General features: G+C 52.6%; 1 protein-coding gene across 1 annotated transcript; it reads left to right on the forward strand.

The window, feature by feature from the left end:
* Positions 1 to 227: 227 nt before the first annotated feature.
* On the forward strand, positions 228 to 14,401 carry ALAD (aminolevulinate dehydratase). Its single transcript, XM_082198783.1, has 12 exons — positions 228 to 320; positions 2,878 to 3,032; positions 3,849 to 3,899; positions 5,393 to 5,489; positions 5,654 to 5,789; positions 6,237 to 6,320; positions 7,320 to 7,408; positions 7,711 to 7,766; positions 8,596 to 8,683; positions 10,522 to 10,608; positions 10,740 to 10,869; positions 12,386 to 14,401. Exons 2-12 carry the CDS (start codon positions 2,920 to 2,922, stop codon positions 12,451 to 12,453), a joined length of 999 nt encoding a protein of 332 aa, XP_082054909.1. The 5' UTR covers positions 228 to 320; positions 2,878 to 2,919; the 3' UTR covers positions 12,454 to 14,401.
* The last annotated feature ends 20 nt before the right edge of the window (positions 14,402 to 14,421 follow it).

Below are 14,421 nucleotides of genomic sequence, written 5' to 3' on the forward strand. Positions count from 1 at the left end.
TCAACCATGCAGCGTGCATGGCCCTGGCACCGAAATCTGTGGGTGATCGGGCACCCAGGGCCCCAAGGATTTGACATCTTTGTTGCCAGATGGAGTCAGTGCCCCCAAAACGAAGGTCCGCCATTGAACTCACCCAGTCCTGGCATTTGCGAGCAGGAGGCGTGGCCGCCCAAACCGGGGAGGAACGTATTGTTCGCTCGCAGACGCGCTGAGGTTTTTCTGGGGGGCGCGGCTATGCAAACGAAGTGGCTTCCCGCGAGGGCTGCCGGGAAAACAGCTGACACTGCTCCCGCGTGAGCGAGCCGCGGCAGAAGAAGCAGGTGAGAATCGCCTTCCCGGGCAGGGGGAGGGGGTTGGATCTGAGCTTTGCTCCGGCAGATCCGAGGGCTCCAGGAAGCGGAAGGAAGTGGCGGCGGGCTGCAATGGCCCGCGGCCCCCGCTGGGCCGTGGCGGACCTATGGGGGCCCCTGAAGCGCGAACTGGGCTGGGGGAGCCCTTAAGCAATGAGGTCTCCGCTGTGACCTTCTTCAATGGGGTTGTTCCACGGCAGATCGCTGCATATATTTTTTTTAAATTAACTACTGTACTACATCTTAGATTTTGATTAAAATGGCTCTTTTGAGTTATCTCACTCGCCCAAGTCACTGGGGTGAATGAAAATACCCAGTACCTTATAGTTTTCAAGCCCCACGTTGGGCAAAAAGTTCCTGCCTTGTGGGGGTTGGGTTGGATGACCCTCGGGTCCCTTCCAACTTGATCATTCTATGATTCTACCGTTCTTTTTTCTACTTTTTCAAGCTACTTTTTCACATCCTGGTAGTTGCAAAGTCATTTTCTGGAGACAATATGCAGAAAGAATTTAAGTGCTCTTCGGCAGAATGGCCAACTTACCGCCTTTACGACATCTGTGCTACTGACTCCCAAACTTTGGGATTGTCGAAATAGATACCACCCGAAATGAATGGATTTGAGACGTGTGACTCAGATCGGGTCAGCTGGACCCAGTTTTTAAAAGCAATGTGGACTCAAGTCGCTTCTGGGGCTCCTTTGGGATTCTGGGCCCTGCAGCTCAAGCTCCATTCGTTTTATAAAAGATCTGCTCCTGCGACTTTACCTGGGAGGGAGGTCAGCTTCTATAACCAAACACTTCTGTTTCCTTATTGTTTCATACACCAGGTCCAAGGCTTGTTCAACCTCTCTCTGCCTCTCCCCTTATCAGTGGTGTAGCGTGGGTTGTCAGCACCCAGGGCAAGGCAAGTAATTTGCGCCCCCTAACCCGTGGATTTTATGGGAAACCCACAAGCCCCGATGGTGCGCCCGGTGCGGCCGGCCCCCCCTGCAACCCCCACACTACGCCACTGTATTCTCACAGCAGCCTGTGAGGTGGTGGGTTAGGCTGAGAGAGGCAACCACTCCCCCATACAACAAGGTCACCTAGGGACCTTAAGGACTGGTTTTTGGGATGAGGGAGCGGGATCTGAACTCAGGTCACTCCCAAGTCCTAGTCCTCATTAAATTGTGAGCTAGGCTCAGAGAAGGTGACTGGACCCCCAAGGTTGTCAGCAGGTGGGATGGGACGGGGGTTTGAACCCCCTGGGCTGGTTCCCTTTATAACTTTTTCTGCAGAGAGCTGGTGAACGTGAGATCAGCTCTCTTGCGATGCTCAAGCTCAGGGTCAAGCAGATCCGACTTGGTTCCAGGCACCCAAAGGAAGGACTTTTTTTTTACGCAACACAATAGTGGCTTACAGAACTCCTTGCCACAGTACCTGGTGACAGCCACTGCCTTAGGAGGCTTTGAAATGCACAGAGGAGGGGAGATCTGCCATTACCTACCCTGACCGCTCAGTGAGACTTACATGCTCAGGGACAGTCTATCTCAGTACTTGTTACCTTTATGGCCTGCTTAGGGCTCTCTGGGAGCCCCTGGATGGCAGATGTGTGGAAAGGAGGCTGGTGGGCTGCGTGGACTTTTGGCCTGATAAGCCTTTCTGGGCTTTAACTGCCTCTTGAAGCCCAAAACAGAGCCCTCCTCCACCGCGATTAGAGCCCTGGCTGCCTTTTTGCTCTTGCCTCTGGCAACCTGCCTCTCCTCATGTCATGCGTAGGCCAATTGCACCACCCAACCCGTTTCATCTTGCTGCGGAGGAATTTGCCACCCTCACATGAGAGATTATTAAGCGGCCTCTTCTTCCAGGCGTCAGGGTGCCAGGAGAGATATTGTCTTCCTCGCTTTCAGAACCGCCTACAAAAATCCAAATACCCCTTCGAGGTAAAGGGAGCAGGTTTTTAATCCCTAAAGCGTGCTCTTTCATGAGAACACAGGAAGAGTTCACTTGGATCAGACCCAAGAGGACCCACCCAGTCCAGCATCCAGTTCTACCAGGGGCCCCTGAGAACCTTATAAATCCAGATTGACTGCCTCTACACCTAGCGGTTCCATAAGAAGAGCCTGGCCCAAAGGGACTCAACTCGTCCAGCCTCCTGTTCTCACACTTGGCAGGCCATATGCTCATTATGGGAAACCCCCAAGCGGAATCTGAGTGTAAGGGCTGCACTCTCCCCTTCTGCAGTTTCCAGCTGCTGGGATTCAGATGCTTAGACTCCTACAACACAAAGAGGTGCCCTGCCAGGCCTCAGATTTCCCTCTAAGTTACGTTGTCCTTCCTTGCACCCGGTACCAGGCATACTCAGACCAATTGTGGCTGATTAGTGGGGTTGGGGTTGCGCTCTGCACTCTCTTGGCCGTCACTTGCACCAGGAGTTGGGCATGCATAGGGGGCATCTCCCAGAGTCCTCTGCAGTGCCTGGGCAGTGGCACCCCCAGCAACATGAGAAGCCACCCCTCTAAAACAGCCTCTGCCTCTCTGCTTTCCAGAGCCCTTTCCTCCCGTGGCCCAGCGGCTGGCGAGACCTCGAGATGCAGAACGAGTCCCTCTTGCACAGTGGCTACTTTCACCCCACCCTCCGCTTGTGGCAGGCGACGGCCGCTAGCTTCCGCGCAGCCAACCTCATCTACCCCATCTTTGTGACGTGAGTTTCTCTGCCGTTTCCTAACTGGAGAGTCCAGCTTGGGTTAGTTGGGCCCTGCTGGGTCTGAGCCAGTTGGGTCTTTTCTGACGTCCTCAACTCCCACCTGGCACCTTCATGGTACATCTTCAGGCGCCAGGCGAAAATGTTCCTCTTTAACCAGGCCTTTGGCTGACGGGCATCCGATGCCTTTTTAAATCTGTTGTGGGAAGGGGATTATTGGTTTGCTTTTGTTCTTATTTTTATCATGCAGTTTGTGTTTTCGTGTTGCAATTTGGTGTTGTGAACCGCCCTGAGATCTGCGGGCAATGCAAATTTAATAAGTAATAATAATAATAATAACTATTAATTTTAGCATTTGGTCATCCCACAGGGCAGGGCAGTATCCTTAACTCCATATTTGTAGGGTGGTCAGGGGCTGAGGGACCACGGCTTGCCTACAGCCACCTTGTGAGCTTGTGACGGGAGGGTGGGGTAGGGGGAGCAGCTTAATTTGGCCCTTCCTGATCCCTGGCTATTAGCCACAGTTCTGACTGATCCCTGGTGTTCTCTTCTATTCTGCCTTTCAGCAAACTGCATTCCCACCTTCTCTTGGGGCACAAAGCCTCCCAACCTAGAGAACCTCCTATTCCTGGTTTGGGGGGTGGTTGGCAGCCCTCTATTTTCCTGGGGGCTGCAGGGTTCCCACAATGGTGGCACTGTCAGGTGACGGCAAAGGAATGTCCCTTGGCACTGAGCCTGTCTCTGGCTGCGCTGGGACTGCCGACCTCGCTGCCAGGATCCTCTCCAGCTCCCACTTCCTCTATTTAACTTTTTCAGGGACAGCCCAGATGCCGTGGAGCCCATTGCCAGCCTGCCTGGTCAAGCCCGGTGAGTGAACACGTCAAAATGTAGGGAACTGCCTTAGGCTGAGCCAACCCTGGATCTGCCTGGCCCAGCATTGTCGATTTTTGAAAGGGTCTTGGGGAGATGCGGGAGAGGAGGCACCTCCCCAGTCCTACCCGAGAGCCCCATTACAGAGGTCCTGGGGGGTGGGGTACTGAAGTTGGCACTTTCTGTATACAAACCTCCATTCATTTTTTCTTCCCCATATTGCCTGCCTGAGTCAATGCAGCTCAAACTCCAGCAGAAGGGCAGGAATGTGCTTATGTTTCCAGCTGCCTTTGCCCCAGACTTCTCTGGGCCCCACGAGATAAGGGCTCCCGTTGGGCAGAGCCAGAAGCTGACGCTTGCCTCCACCCCACTGTGCCTTCCTGAGATAAAAGCTCTTTTGTTGCAGTTGCAACTTGGAGATGAGAGATAACAAGGTCCACCCCAAGGCCCCGGCCCACTCGTTGGGCTGGGGGGACAGAGTGCTGTGCCCAACCCAGCCTTCTCATGGCTTGGGAGCCTTTGCTGCTCTGTGGGGCTGTGGCTTTGACCTAAGAAAGTTTCTCCAAGGGAAGCAGCTGGTCTGACCAGGGGTGGATTTTGGTAATCTGGTGCCCTGAGGGAGGACAAAATATGGTTCCTTCCTTCCTTCCTTCCCTCCCTTCCCTTTCTTATTTTCATGCAATAATTCCTTTTGGTAGAGTTGCATTTCTCCTCAGTAAGTCCCCTTATAAACACAGGTATTACTGTTATTTTGATGGTGGTGGTTTTGCGCCCCCATGGCTTATGTGGAGAACTGCCCTAAATCTGACACTGGCCTGAGGAGGAAAGGATATTTGCTATAGCGGTTCTGTGTATCTTGAGTGGTGGAAAACACAGCAGTCTAATGCAATGGAATCGGCCTGCCTAAGCCAACAGACAACTTATTTGCTTCGGCAGTTTCATCTTCTTGAAAACCTAATACAAACTATTTTCAAAAAGAAGAAGAAGAGAGAATGCATGGGGCTTTCAATCACTGCATGACACATCTTGCAGCTTCAGGAGCTGTGTTCCAGTGATGGCACTGGCTGAGGAGCAGGGAGCACTGAACAGGGGCCCAGGGATGCCATCCTATCCTGCTTGCCAGGCTTCCCATCTGGTTGCCCCCTGGTGCAGTGGGCGCTCTTACCTGTTGACCTGACATGCCTGATAAAAACTAAGTGGAGCATCCACGTCCCGAGGCAGCATACCTTAAAACTGCCAGGTGGTGGAGGCAAATAACTGGGGTGGAGGGGGCTTCTCCCCTCGTGTTCTGCGTTTGGGGATGGGGTTTGGGGCTGATCCAGCAGACGTGCTTTCCTTGCTAAGGCAGTGGGCTTGATCCATGGCATTTGCTGAGACGTGGGGTCCCTGCAGGGGTGGGGGGCAGCAGCTTCTCAGTGCCTATGTGACCCTATCGCTTTGCTCATCAACCTCCTTTGGTCTCTCTCTCTCTCTGCCCCCTCCCCCCACAGTTATGGGGTCAACAGGCTGGAGGAGATGCTGCGTCCCCTTGTGGCTGATGGCCTGAAGTGCATTCTGATTTTTGGGGTCCCAAGCCGAGCCGTCAAGGTGGGTAAAGGGGGTGGAGGCACCCTGGCAGTTTCAGTCATATGTTAAATTAGATTAGCCTCCATCCACAAATCCTGCACCTGGCTGCTGAGCTCCAACCCCACTTACCATGTTGCCGGCTGCAGTTTAACCAACTTCCTCCTGCCTCCCCCCCCCCACCGCAGGACGAGCGTGGATCTGCGGCCGATACCAAGGAAACCCCGGTGATCCAGGCCATTGCCACGATCCGTGCCTTGTTCCCTGAGCTGCTGATCGCCTGCGACATCTGCCTGTGCCCTTACACCTCCCACGGGCACTGTGGTAAGTGCTGCCAGAGGGGAGCAGGAGCAGCACCCCCTCTTCTTGTCACAGGGCCTAGGGCAGAGGGAGAGTCCCTCAAATTCTGCCATGTGTATTGCATTGAATTAGGGTTTCCCAAATCTGGGTCTCCAGGTTTTTTTTGTGGGATGTAAGGGAAGCAATATCTGTTCAGTGCATTGATGCTGTGCCTCTTGCAGGCCTTCTCAGGCTCCCCCCTGTTTATCTCTCTTGAAATATGGCTGCTATCACGTCACTACAGCACACTTTATAAACAACACATGGGTGAAACAAAGTTTTCCTGGTTTGCTTCTGGTGTTCACTTCCAAGAGTCCTTGTGAACGCCAGTGGAATTTGGGGAGCAGTGTCTGTGTGTGTGTGTGTGTTGAGGGGGTGGAATATGGAGAAATTGGACCCCCAGAATCTTGACCACTGCCCTTTCCCTTTCAGGCATTCTTCGGGAAGATGGCACCCTCCAAAACGAGACCAGCTGCCAGAGGCTGGCTGAGGTAGCTCTGGCCTATGCCAAGGCAGGTGAGAACACAGTTGGCTGCCGAGCCCCATCAGCGGCACTGCACAGGTGCCACAGGAATGACACTCCAGACGGACGTGAGACTGGAAGACAGGTCTCTCTGCTGCAGGAAGTGGCCGCGGCTACTTAGCTGAGGGAGTGTAAAAGTTGGGTTAGGGCAAAACTCTGAGGGGAGGCAACTCTTGGTTATGACATTAAGCAGAACCTCCAGGTTCAGAGGCAGCCTACCTTGGAATGGCAGCTGTTTGGGGGCTGTTGCTAGGTGAGGAGAGAGGCCTTTGCCCTGATTGAGCATGGCTCCTCTGAGGTTGCTTGGGCTGGGTGGCTCCTTTTGTGTGGTGGGTGGGCTCCTGGGGAAGCTGGCGGCCAAGGGAGTCTGTCTGTCAGGGATGGAGTCGGATGCAAGTCAGCAAGAAAGGATGCGAATATCTGATGCCAATGAAGTTAACTCTTTATTCTAGGAAATGGCATACAGCAACCCTTTCCCAGCAGGTCTTGCCCCTATGGAGCAGGTGCCAGGATGGAAGGTGTCTGCCTTCTACCACCCTTAAGGCGCCTCCTCTCCCAGAAGTTTCCCAAGCAGTCTCAGGCTGTGTTTGCGCACCTCTGGCCTCTGTTCTGTCCTTCTGCGTGCTATTGGAGACCAGTGGGAGGGGAGCTTGTTGCAGCAGGAGAGGGAGACTCCCTGGGTTCTTCAGCAACCTCTTGACGCCCCTCCTTTGCTTCAGCCTCAGGGTCTGAACTGCTCCCTGTCACCATCTCTCCCTGCTCACCAAACCCTGTTTCCCCCTCAGCATCTGACACCTTCTCCCACAAATCTTCTCCCTCCAACCTCTCCTCTGTGTCCCACCACCAATCCCCCGGCTCTGAGCCTTCCTCCTCTAGGGGTTCCCTTGGGGGGTTCCCTGGCTGGTGCCTCCCACCACTCCTCTTTGCCAGCCCGTCCCTGGCAGTGGTCCACCCTCAGCTCTCCTGAGCCACCACCCATCTTCCTCCTCCAGGATGCCATATCGTGGCCCCCTCGGACATGATGGACGGGCGCATTGGCGCCATCAAGCAGGCCTTGGTCTCCAACGACTTGGGCAACAAGGTGAGCCGGGGACGAGCCCACACCCTCCCTTGGCAGACCTTCTCACAGAGCCCTCAAGGGTCGTGGTGCCTTTACTAGGCTGACCGGAGGCCCTCTGGGTTGCCATGGCAACGACGTACCTCGATGGGCCTGCAGCGCCGCAGATTAAGGGTGGAGGGGAATGGATGTGATTCCCTCCCTGTGCCTCCTCAGGAGAGATTGTGAGGGGCCTGGCAGGCAGGGGGCAGGAGATCCTGTGTGGGTTTTTTTAAAAACCCTTTAGACAGCAAACCTCCCTCACCTTTCCTCTGTGTCGGCTGCAGGTTTCCGTCCTGAGCTACAGTGCCAAGTTTGCTTCCTGCTTCTACGGCCCCTTCAGGTGAGAAAATGAGAAGAGCCGTGAGGCTGGGTCAGGCCAATGGCCCATCTAGTCCAGCATCCTGTTCTCACAGTGACTGAAACCCACAGACAGGATTTGAACACCAGGGCATCATACTCCCTACCCATGGTTTCCAGAAACTTGGATTCAGAAGCATGGCTGCCTCTAGCTATGGAGCCTGAGCTAGTAGCCATCAATAGCTCTCTCCTCCATGAATTTGTCTAATCCTCTTGTAAAGCTATCCGTGTTGGTGGCCCTGGCTGCCTCCTGCGGGAGGGGGTTCCACAGATTAACTACAGAAGTTTCCTTTTTCCGTCCTGAATCTTCCAATGTTCAGCTTCGCTGGATGTCCACCTGTTCCAGCGCAAGGAGAGAGGGAGAAATACCCTCCCTCTGTCCACACCAGGCCTAGATTTGCAAAGTTCTGCTGTGTCACCTCTTTCCTGTTTTTTTCTCCAAACTAAAAAGTCCCCAAGGCTGCAGCCTTTCCTCTTAGGGGAGGCGCTTCATCCCCTTGATTGTTTTGGCTGACGCTTTTCTCAAGCCTTCTCCAGATTTGCAATATCCATTTTGAGGCGAGGCGGCATACACTATATCAGCCCTTGGGAGGGGAGGGGAGGGCAAATTGCAGGGGTTTGTGGCCCAGCAGGTGTTGCTGGGCTGCAAGTCCCACCCGCCCTGGCCTAGGCTGTTCTTTCTGGGGCTAATGGGAGGTGTGTTTCAGTGTACATCTGGTAGACCGAGGGCTGCCCGCAGTCACTACTTGGAGGTCTCATGGGTGATTTCACAGGTTTGATCCTTTTTTGTCCTTCTTTCTGGTTCCGCACAGAGATGCAGCCCAGTCCAAGCCTGCTTTTGGAGACCGGCGGTGTTACCAGCTCCCTCCGGGGTCGCGGGGCTTGGCCTTGAGGGCTGTGGTGAGTCCTCCCCCCGCATTCCCTGAAAGAGGGAACGGACCCCCTCAGGAGGAGGCGGATGCTTCTTCCTTGGAAGTTTTTAAGCAGAGGTCGGGTGGCCATTGCACAGGATTGGACCCTTTGGGGTTCTTTTCCACTTCCCACTGTACAATTCTGTGCAAAATCACTAGCTGTGATTCCTTTATTTCAGGGGGTTGGATTAGATAAACCTCTGCCCCCCCAAAGGCTCTATAGTTTTGTGATTCGTATCATCTAAGCTTCCAGCTGTGAACACCAGGGGGAAGGCAGTACTGGGGGTGGAAGAGGAGAAGAAGGCTGCTGGTGGGATGAACCCAGACTTCCCTTCAACTCAACACAGCGATCCTCTTAGTGGATTTAGTGCGTCTGAGAAACAGGGATTAAGGCTGAGCCTGCTGCTTAGGGGGCTCTACCTTGGCTCCAGCGACCTCCAGGCCTCTCTGCGCGTCCTTCGTTCCTCCTTGCCCTGCCCCAGTTCCTCAGGAACAGCCCCACCCCCACCCCACCTCGAGGTGCTGCAGCAAAACCAGACTCTCGCTGGGCTCCGAAATGGCCTGTCCCTGGCTCCTGCCTCGGTGGTGGGCTGCTCTCTTGAGCTGTTATCAAGTCCGAGGTTCGACCGAAGTTCCCCCAGAGAGCGCCTGGAAGGCGGCCAGAGCGAGCCACCCTTGGGCAGTTGATCTGCATGCAGAATCCGCTTTGGAGGGCAGCGGCTTGGCTTTCTTTTCCCGTGGCCTCTCTCCCACCCCCTTGATCAAACGGTAGCAAATAAAAAGCTCCTTGGACTGTAGCTCCCGAAGCTGGCCTGCGTCAGAGCCCCAGCACGAATGGCTCCAGGGTCTGGCCTGGTTTGAAGCAGTTGCCAGCGAGGCCTCCATTCTCCCTCCTTATGCCTGTCTGCCATAGCATAGGAAGTGCCTGCAGGATGAGGCCAGTAGGCCCTGTACCCCAGCACCCTGTTCTCACAGGGGCCAACCAGGTACCTGTGCGAAAACCTGCAAGCAGGATCCGAGCACAAGAGCCCTGTCCCCTCACTGTGGTTTCCAGGAACTGGTACCATCTCGTTCAACCCCCTGCAATGCAGATGGCCATCTAACCTCTGCTTAAAAACCACCTGTGAAGGAGAGTCCACCACCTTCCCAGGCTGTCCATTCAGCTGTTAAACGGCTCTGTTTTTTCTCCATCAGACGCTCCCTTCTTGTCATTTGAACCCATTGGTTCAGGCCCTACTTCTGGGGCAGCAGAAAACAAGCTAGCTCCATTTCCCATGTGATGACCCTTCAGATATTTGAAGGTGGCTCTCGTATCTCTTCTCAGACTCCTCTTTACCAAGCTAAACATCGCCAACGCCCACCACCATCCCTCAATAGGCTTGGTTTCCAGACCCTTGTTCATTTTGGTTGCCCTCCTCTTCACATTCTCCAGCTTGTCTATCCACCTTAAAGCCATGTGATTTAAATGTATAGCTTGTATGCAGGGCTGGAATGAACCGTGAGCATATAGGAATGAGCTAGATCGGCATCCTTGGAATGTAGCCAAATAAGGTTACTTTCCAATTCAACATATTCTAATCTTAAACGTAATATGAAGCATGGGGGATGGGTAGGAAACTGCCTTATTTGGAAACTCAAAAGGAGCTTTTCAGGTACAGTTTTGTAAAATTCTGTCATGTTGCCTCTTCCTTGCCTTTGCTCGAAACTCAGAAGTCCCCAACATTGCAATTGCTCGACCCCTTGATCATTTTGGTTTCCCTTTTCTGAACCTTTTCCAATTCCCTCTGTTGTGTGGTTTTTTCTCTGTACATGGCCATCCCCTGCCAGGACCGAGACGTGCGGGAGGGAGCAGACATATTGATGGTCAAGCCAGGAATGCCTTACCTTGATCTCGTGCGGGAGGTGAAGGAAAAGGTAAGCTCCCTGCTCCCCAGAATGGGTGGGAGGGGAGACACCCACCCCCACTGGGTGGGCCTTGGCAGCATCTTGGCTGAGCAAAGGGGAAAGGCATCTATCTCGGCTGATGTGCACCTGTGTCTTTACAGCATCCCAACCACCCGCTGGCCGTCTACCACGTCTCTGGAGAATTTGCCATGTTGTGGCACGGAGCGCAAGCTGGGGCCTTTGACCTGAAGGCTGTGGTGATGGAGGCCATGGCTGCATTCAGAAGAGCAGGTGAGAGAGGAAGGGAAATGGGTGTGTGTGTGGAGGGGGCTGCCGTGTCACAGGGAAAGACATCACCTGTGGCAAAAGGGGTACTTTCCCTGGCCTCCCTCCCAGGTCTTGAAACCTTCCATGGGATGCCCTTAAGCACTTTCCATCAGATAGGGTTACAGTATGTACTGAAATCAGGAATGCTGGGCAGATGGGTTCCATTGATTCTGCTCCATATTGATACAGAGCAGACCGCAACGTACAGTAAGCAGAGTAAAAACTTTAAACACGTTGTAGGATTCCAAATAACTCAGAGTCAATAAACTTCATCCAGCAGAGTTTACTACTGAGGGCAAATGAGCATAACAGTCACAAATCCATACATCTTCGGTACAGTCCATAAGAAATCCAGTTGCAGCAGACTTAACTTAAATGTACAATAAGACCTTAAGACAGAAAATGAAACCCAGACTCCTTCTGGCCTTATTATTATACTCAGCATGACCTTGAGTGAAAGAGTTAACAGAACCAGTTTAAACCAGCTGCTCAGCTTCTCTGGAGAAATAACCCAAACATCAGGAACCTTCTTCCTGTTTGTAGGCAGAATAGAAGCTTGCTTGTTAGCTAGAAACTTCCAGCTTGTATCACACAGAGAAGCTTGCAGAACCCTCTTGAATCAATTGGAATAGGAAAGATCTCTACACTGTAAACCAATACTTTCTGTACCACAAATTGCAAAACTGACAATAAGAAGGGCCCTGCAGCTGGATCAGGCCAAAGGTTCATCCTTGATCCAACCACATGCCTGCTCGGTGGGACACCCACAAGCACAACATGGCCTGTGCAGCAGCAATTTTGCCCCTCGTGGGACCGCCCCTGCAGCAGGTGGGACTCGTAGACATGCTGCCCCTGATCCTGGAGCGACGCACAGCCACCTCCAGTCACTTGGTGCTCTCTGGTGCCACAGAGCCCCTTCAGGAGCAAGTGGAGAAAATGGGTTCTCCATTGGATTTTCCAAAAGCAAAACAACATCGTCCACAAATGCTCTGAATTTATAAGCTTGAGGGGGAGAAATTCATACAGTATTCTGCAAATAGTTGCTGATGGGAAACCCGCGAGCAGCACCCAAGCACAGCAGCCACTCTCTCCTCCTGTGTTTTCTAGCAGAGCATAGGCATTGTGGCTACTAGCCACTGATATATCGCCTTCTCCTCCACAACTTTTCTGATCCTCTCTTAAAGCCACCCAATTTGGTGGCCATTGCTGGCTCCTGGGGGAGCACGTTCCAGAGTTTAGCCCTGCCTTGTGCGATGAAGTGCTTTCTCTTATCTGTCCCCAGTCTTCCAACTTTCAGCTTCATTAGATTTCCACAAGCAGCATGAGGAAGATGGAGAGAAGCGATGAAAAAGACTGAAAGCAGATGAATTAAGAGGGGCTGCCCTCAGACCTTTGGGAGGCAAGCAGAATAAATTGAGGGAAGGCATTTGCAAATAAACTGTGGGTCCTTTTTTAAAGAAGGAAACTATTCTCTTTCCAGGGGCTGATATCATCATCACCTACTACGTGCCTCAGCTGCTCCAGTGGCTGAAGGAAGAACAGGCCTGAGCCATCGCTTTCCTGGGAACAAAGATGGCCGGAATAAGAATCCCGGAAGTGTCTTGAAAGTTGTGGGATGGACCAAGCAGATGGTTGTTGCGGGGGGGGGGGGGACTATATTATCAACCCCCTTCACATGCTTTTACTCTGAGGGTGCCCATCTCCAAGAACAGACTCCATGGTCCCTTAGCATTCCAGGCCTGGAGCTAGGATTTCTTTTAATTCTCAACCAAGACGCCTTTTTAAATATATGCGTTGTTTTTTTAAAAAAATGTTGCGAGAAAGGAATAGTTGAACATAAATCAAGTTAGGTATTCAGTACAATGATTTACGGCTTGGGAAAGAACACTTTGGTGAAAGATCCCCCAAAGAGCTGCCCTGGAGCTCTGTGAGGCAATGGGGCAGAGGGGGATGCTTGTTGGTGCTGCAAGGAGCCCGGGACGATGTCCCAGCTGCTTCTCCACATTAATGCTGCGGGGTGGGGGTGATGTCATGCCGTCCCGCAGCTGTAGGTGGGGGCGGGAGCCAGCCACTACTCCCCAAGCCTCTCTCAAAAGCCATGATGCATACCCTATACCTTCCCAGCAGCCTCAGCTTTTGTAGCCGGAGTCAGTCAGGACCCCCACCCTCACCAGATGGAGACAGGCAGCAAGGCAACAGAGAGCGCAGATCCTCTGGGACTCAACCAAGATGGCACCTTCTTTAATTTGATACAGGGCAGGTGAAATTCACAGGCAGATCTTTACCTGTGTGCTTCCTTCCCATTCTGGAAATAGCAACTTGCCTATACCTTGTGGAGCTCTTTAGGGTGCAGGAGCCCCACCAGGAAAAAAATCAAAACAAGAAGGGAGCCTGGTTTGCAGTTTCTGCCCTCTCCTGATTTGCACAGGTGATGGTCCCTAGCTGCTCGGGAAGAGTGGGGAGGAAACCCCGGCCTCCTCCTGTGCATAACAGGAGGCTGTGCCACTTCCCGACTGAATGCTTCTCCTCTCCATCGCCCACGTCTTGCTGCTTTTATCAGCACAGGAGCCAGACCTGCTGACATGCATGGCAACCCTCCTGATTTTGACCCGTGAAGCTGGGAAGTAACCAGTTCACCTCTTGGAGCATAAATAAAATTTCTGATGTTTCCTGGAAAGAAATGGTTACTTGGTGGTGGTGGTGGAGGGGGGAATATTAGAATGAAATACATAGGCTACAGAAGAAGGGGTTGAGGGGGGACAGGCAGGGAGTGCTGCCAAGCTGGTGTTTTTAAAAAGAATGTCCCCTTCAGTGTGCAAGTATGTGTTGAATGTGTTTCAGCCATCTTAGCCCTTGCCTTCCCTCTCTCTGTGGTCTGTGTTGTAGAGAGAGTGTACTAGGCGGCTGGCATGAAATTGGTTTGATATAAAGCAAGGTAGTAATGGCATGGGGGAAACTAGAAGGAGGTCCAGGCAGGACGACCCCAGCAGCAGTTTCTAAGAAGGCCGCCTTGGATGATAAACACAAGTTTGTGCCCGGCCAACTTTCAAGTGCTGAGCAAGCCAGAGAGCCTCACTGCAGAGAGGATCTGAAGGCAGGAGGACCCTGTTGCCATTGGGGTTGGGGGGGGCATTGGGGTTGGTGGAATCCTGCCACTCCCCACCAGTGCTCTACATTAGAACTTAGCAAATTTGAAGGAGGGTTTTTAATGTTAAAAAAAATCTATTTTGAATGGCAAAAGAGGCTGAGCCAGGGGCATAATGGTAACTGGCATAAACCACATTCGCATGTGCACATGACATGACAGTCCTTAAAGCAGTTGTTCTCGAACTTTATCTGGGCCACACTTTCAGAATAAAAATTTGCTTGCACCATACCCAATTTTGTATTGACAAGACATACGTCGGAAAACAGAAAGAACGCCTAGCTGTGCTTGATTTTGGAAAAGAAATCCAAACAGTATTCTGCAAATAAAGCATTTTGATACTACACTGCACTGAAATGTTTCCTTGATTG

The sequence above is a fragment of the Podarcis vaucheri genome (assembly GCF_965113315.1).
Source record: "Podarcis vaucheri genome assembly, chromosome: 14".
Lineage (NCBI taxonomy): Eukaryota > Metazoa > Chordata > Lepidosauria > Squamata > Lacertidae > Podarcis > Podarcis vaucheri.

Excerpts from the sequence above, each read along its gene's own strand:
- ALAD (XM_082198783.1), top strand. The coding sequence starts at position 2,920 with ATGCAGAACGAGTCCCTCTTGCACAGTGGCTACTTTCACCCCACCCTC. Across the intron at positions 5,790-6,236 it reads CACCTCCCACGGGCACTGTG|GCATTCTTCGGGAAGATGGC; the intron begins GTAAGTGCTGCC and ends TTTCCCTTTCAG. Across the intron at positions 10,609-10,739 it reads TGCGGGAGGTGAAGGAAAAG|CATCCCAACCACCCGCTGGC; the intron begins GTAAGCTCCCTG and ends GTGTCTTTACAG.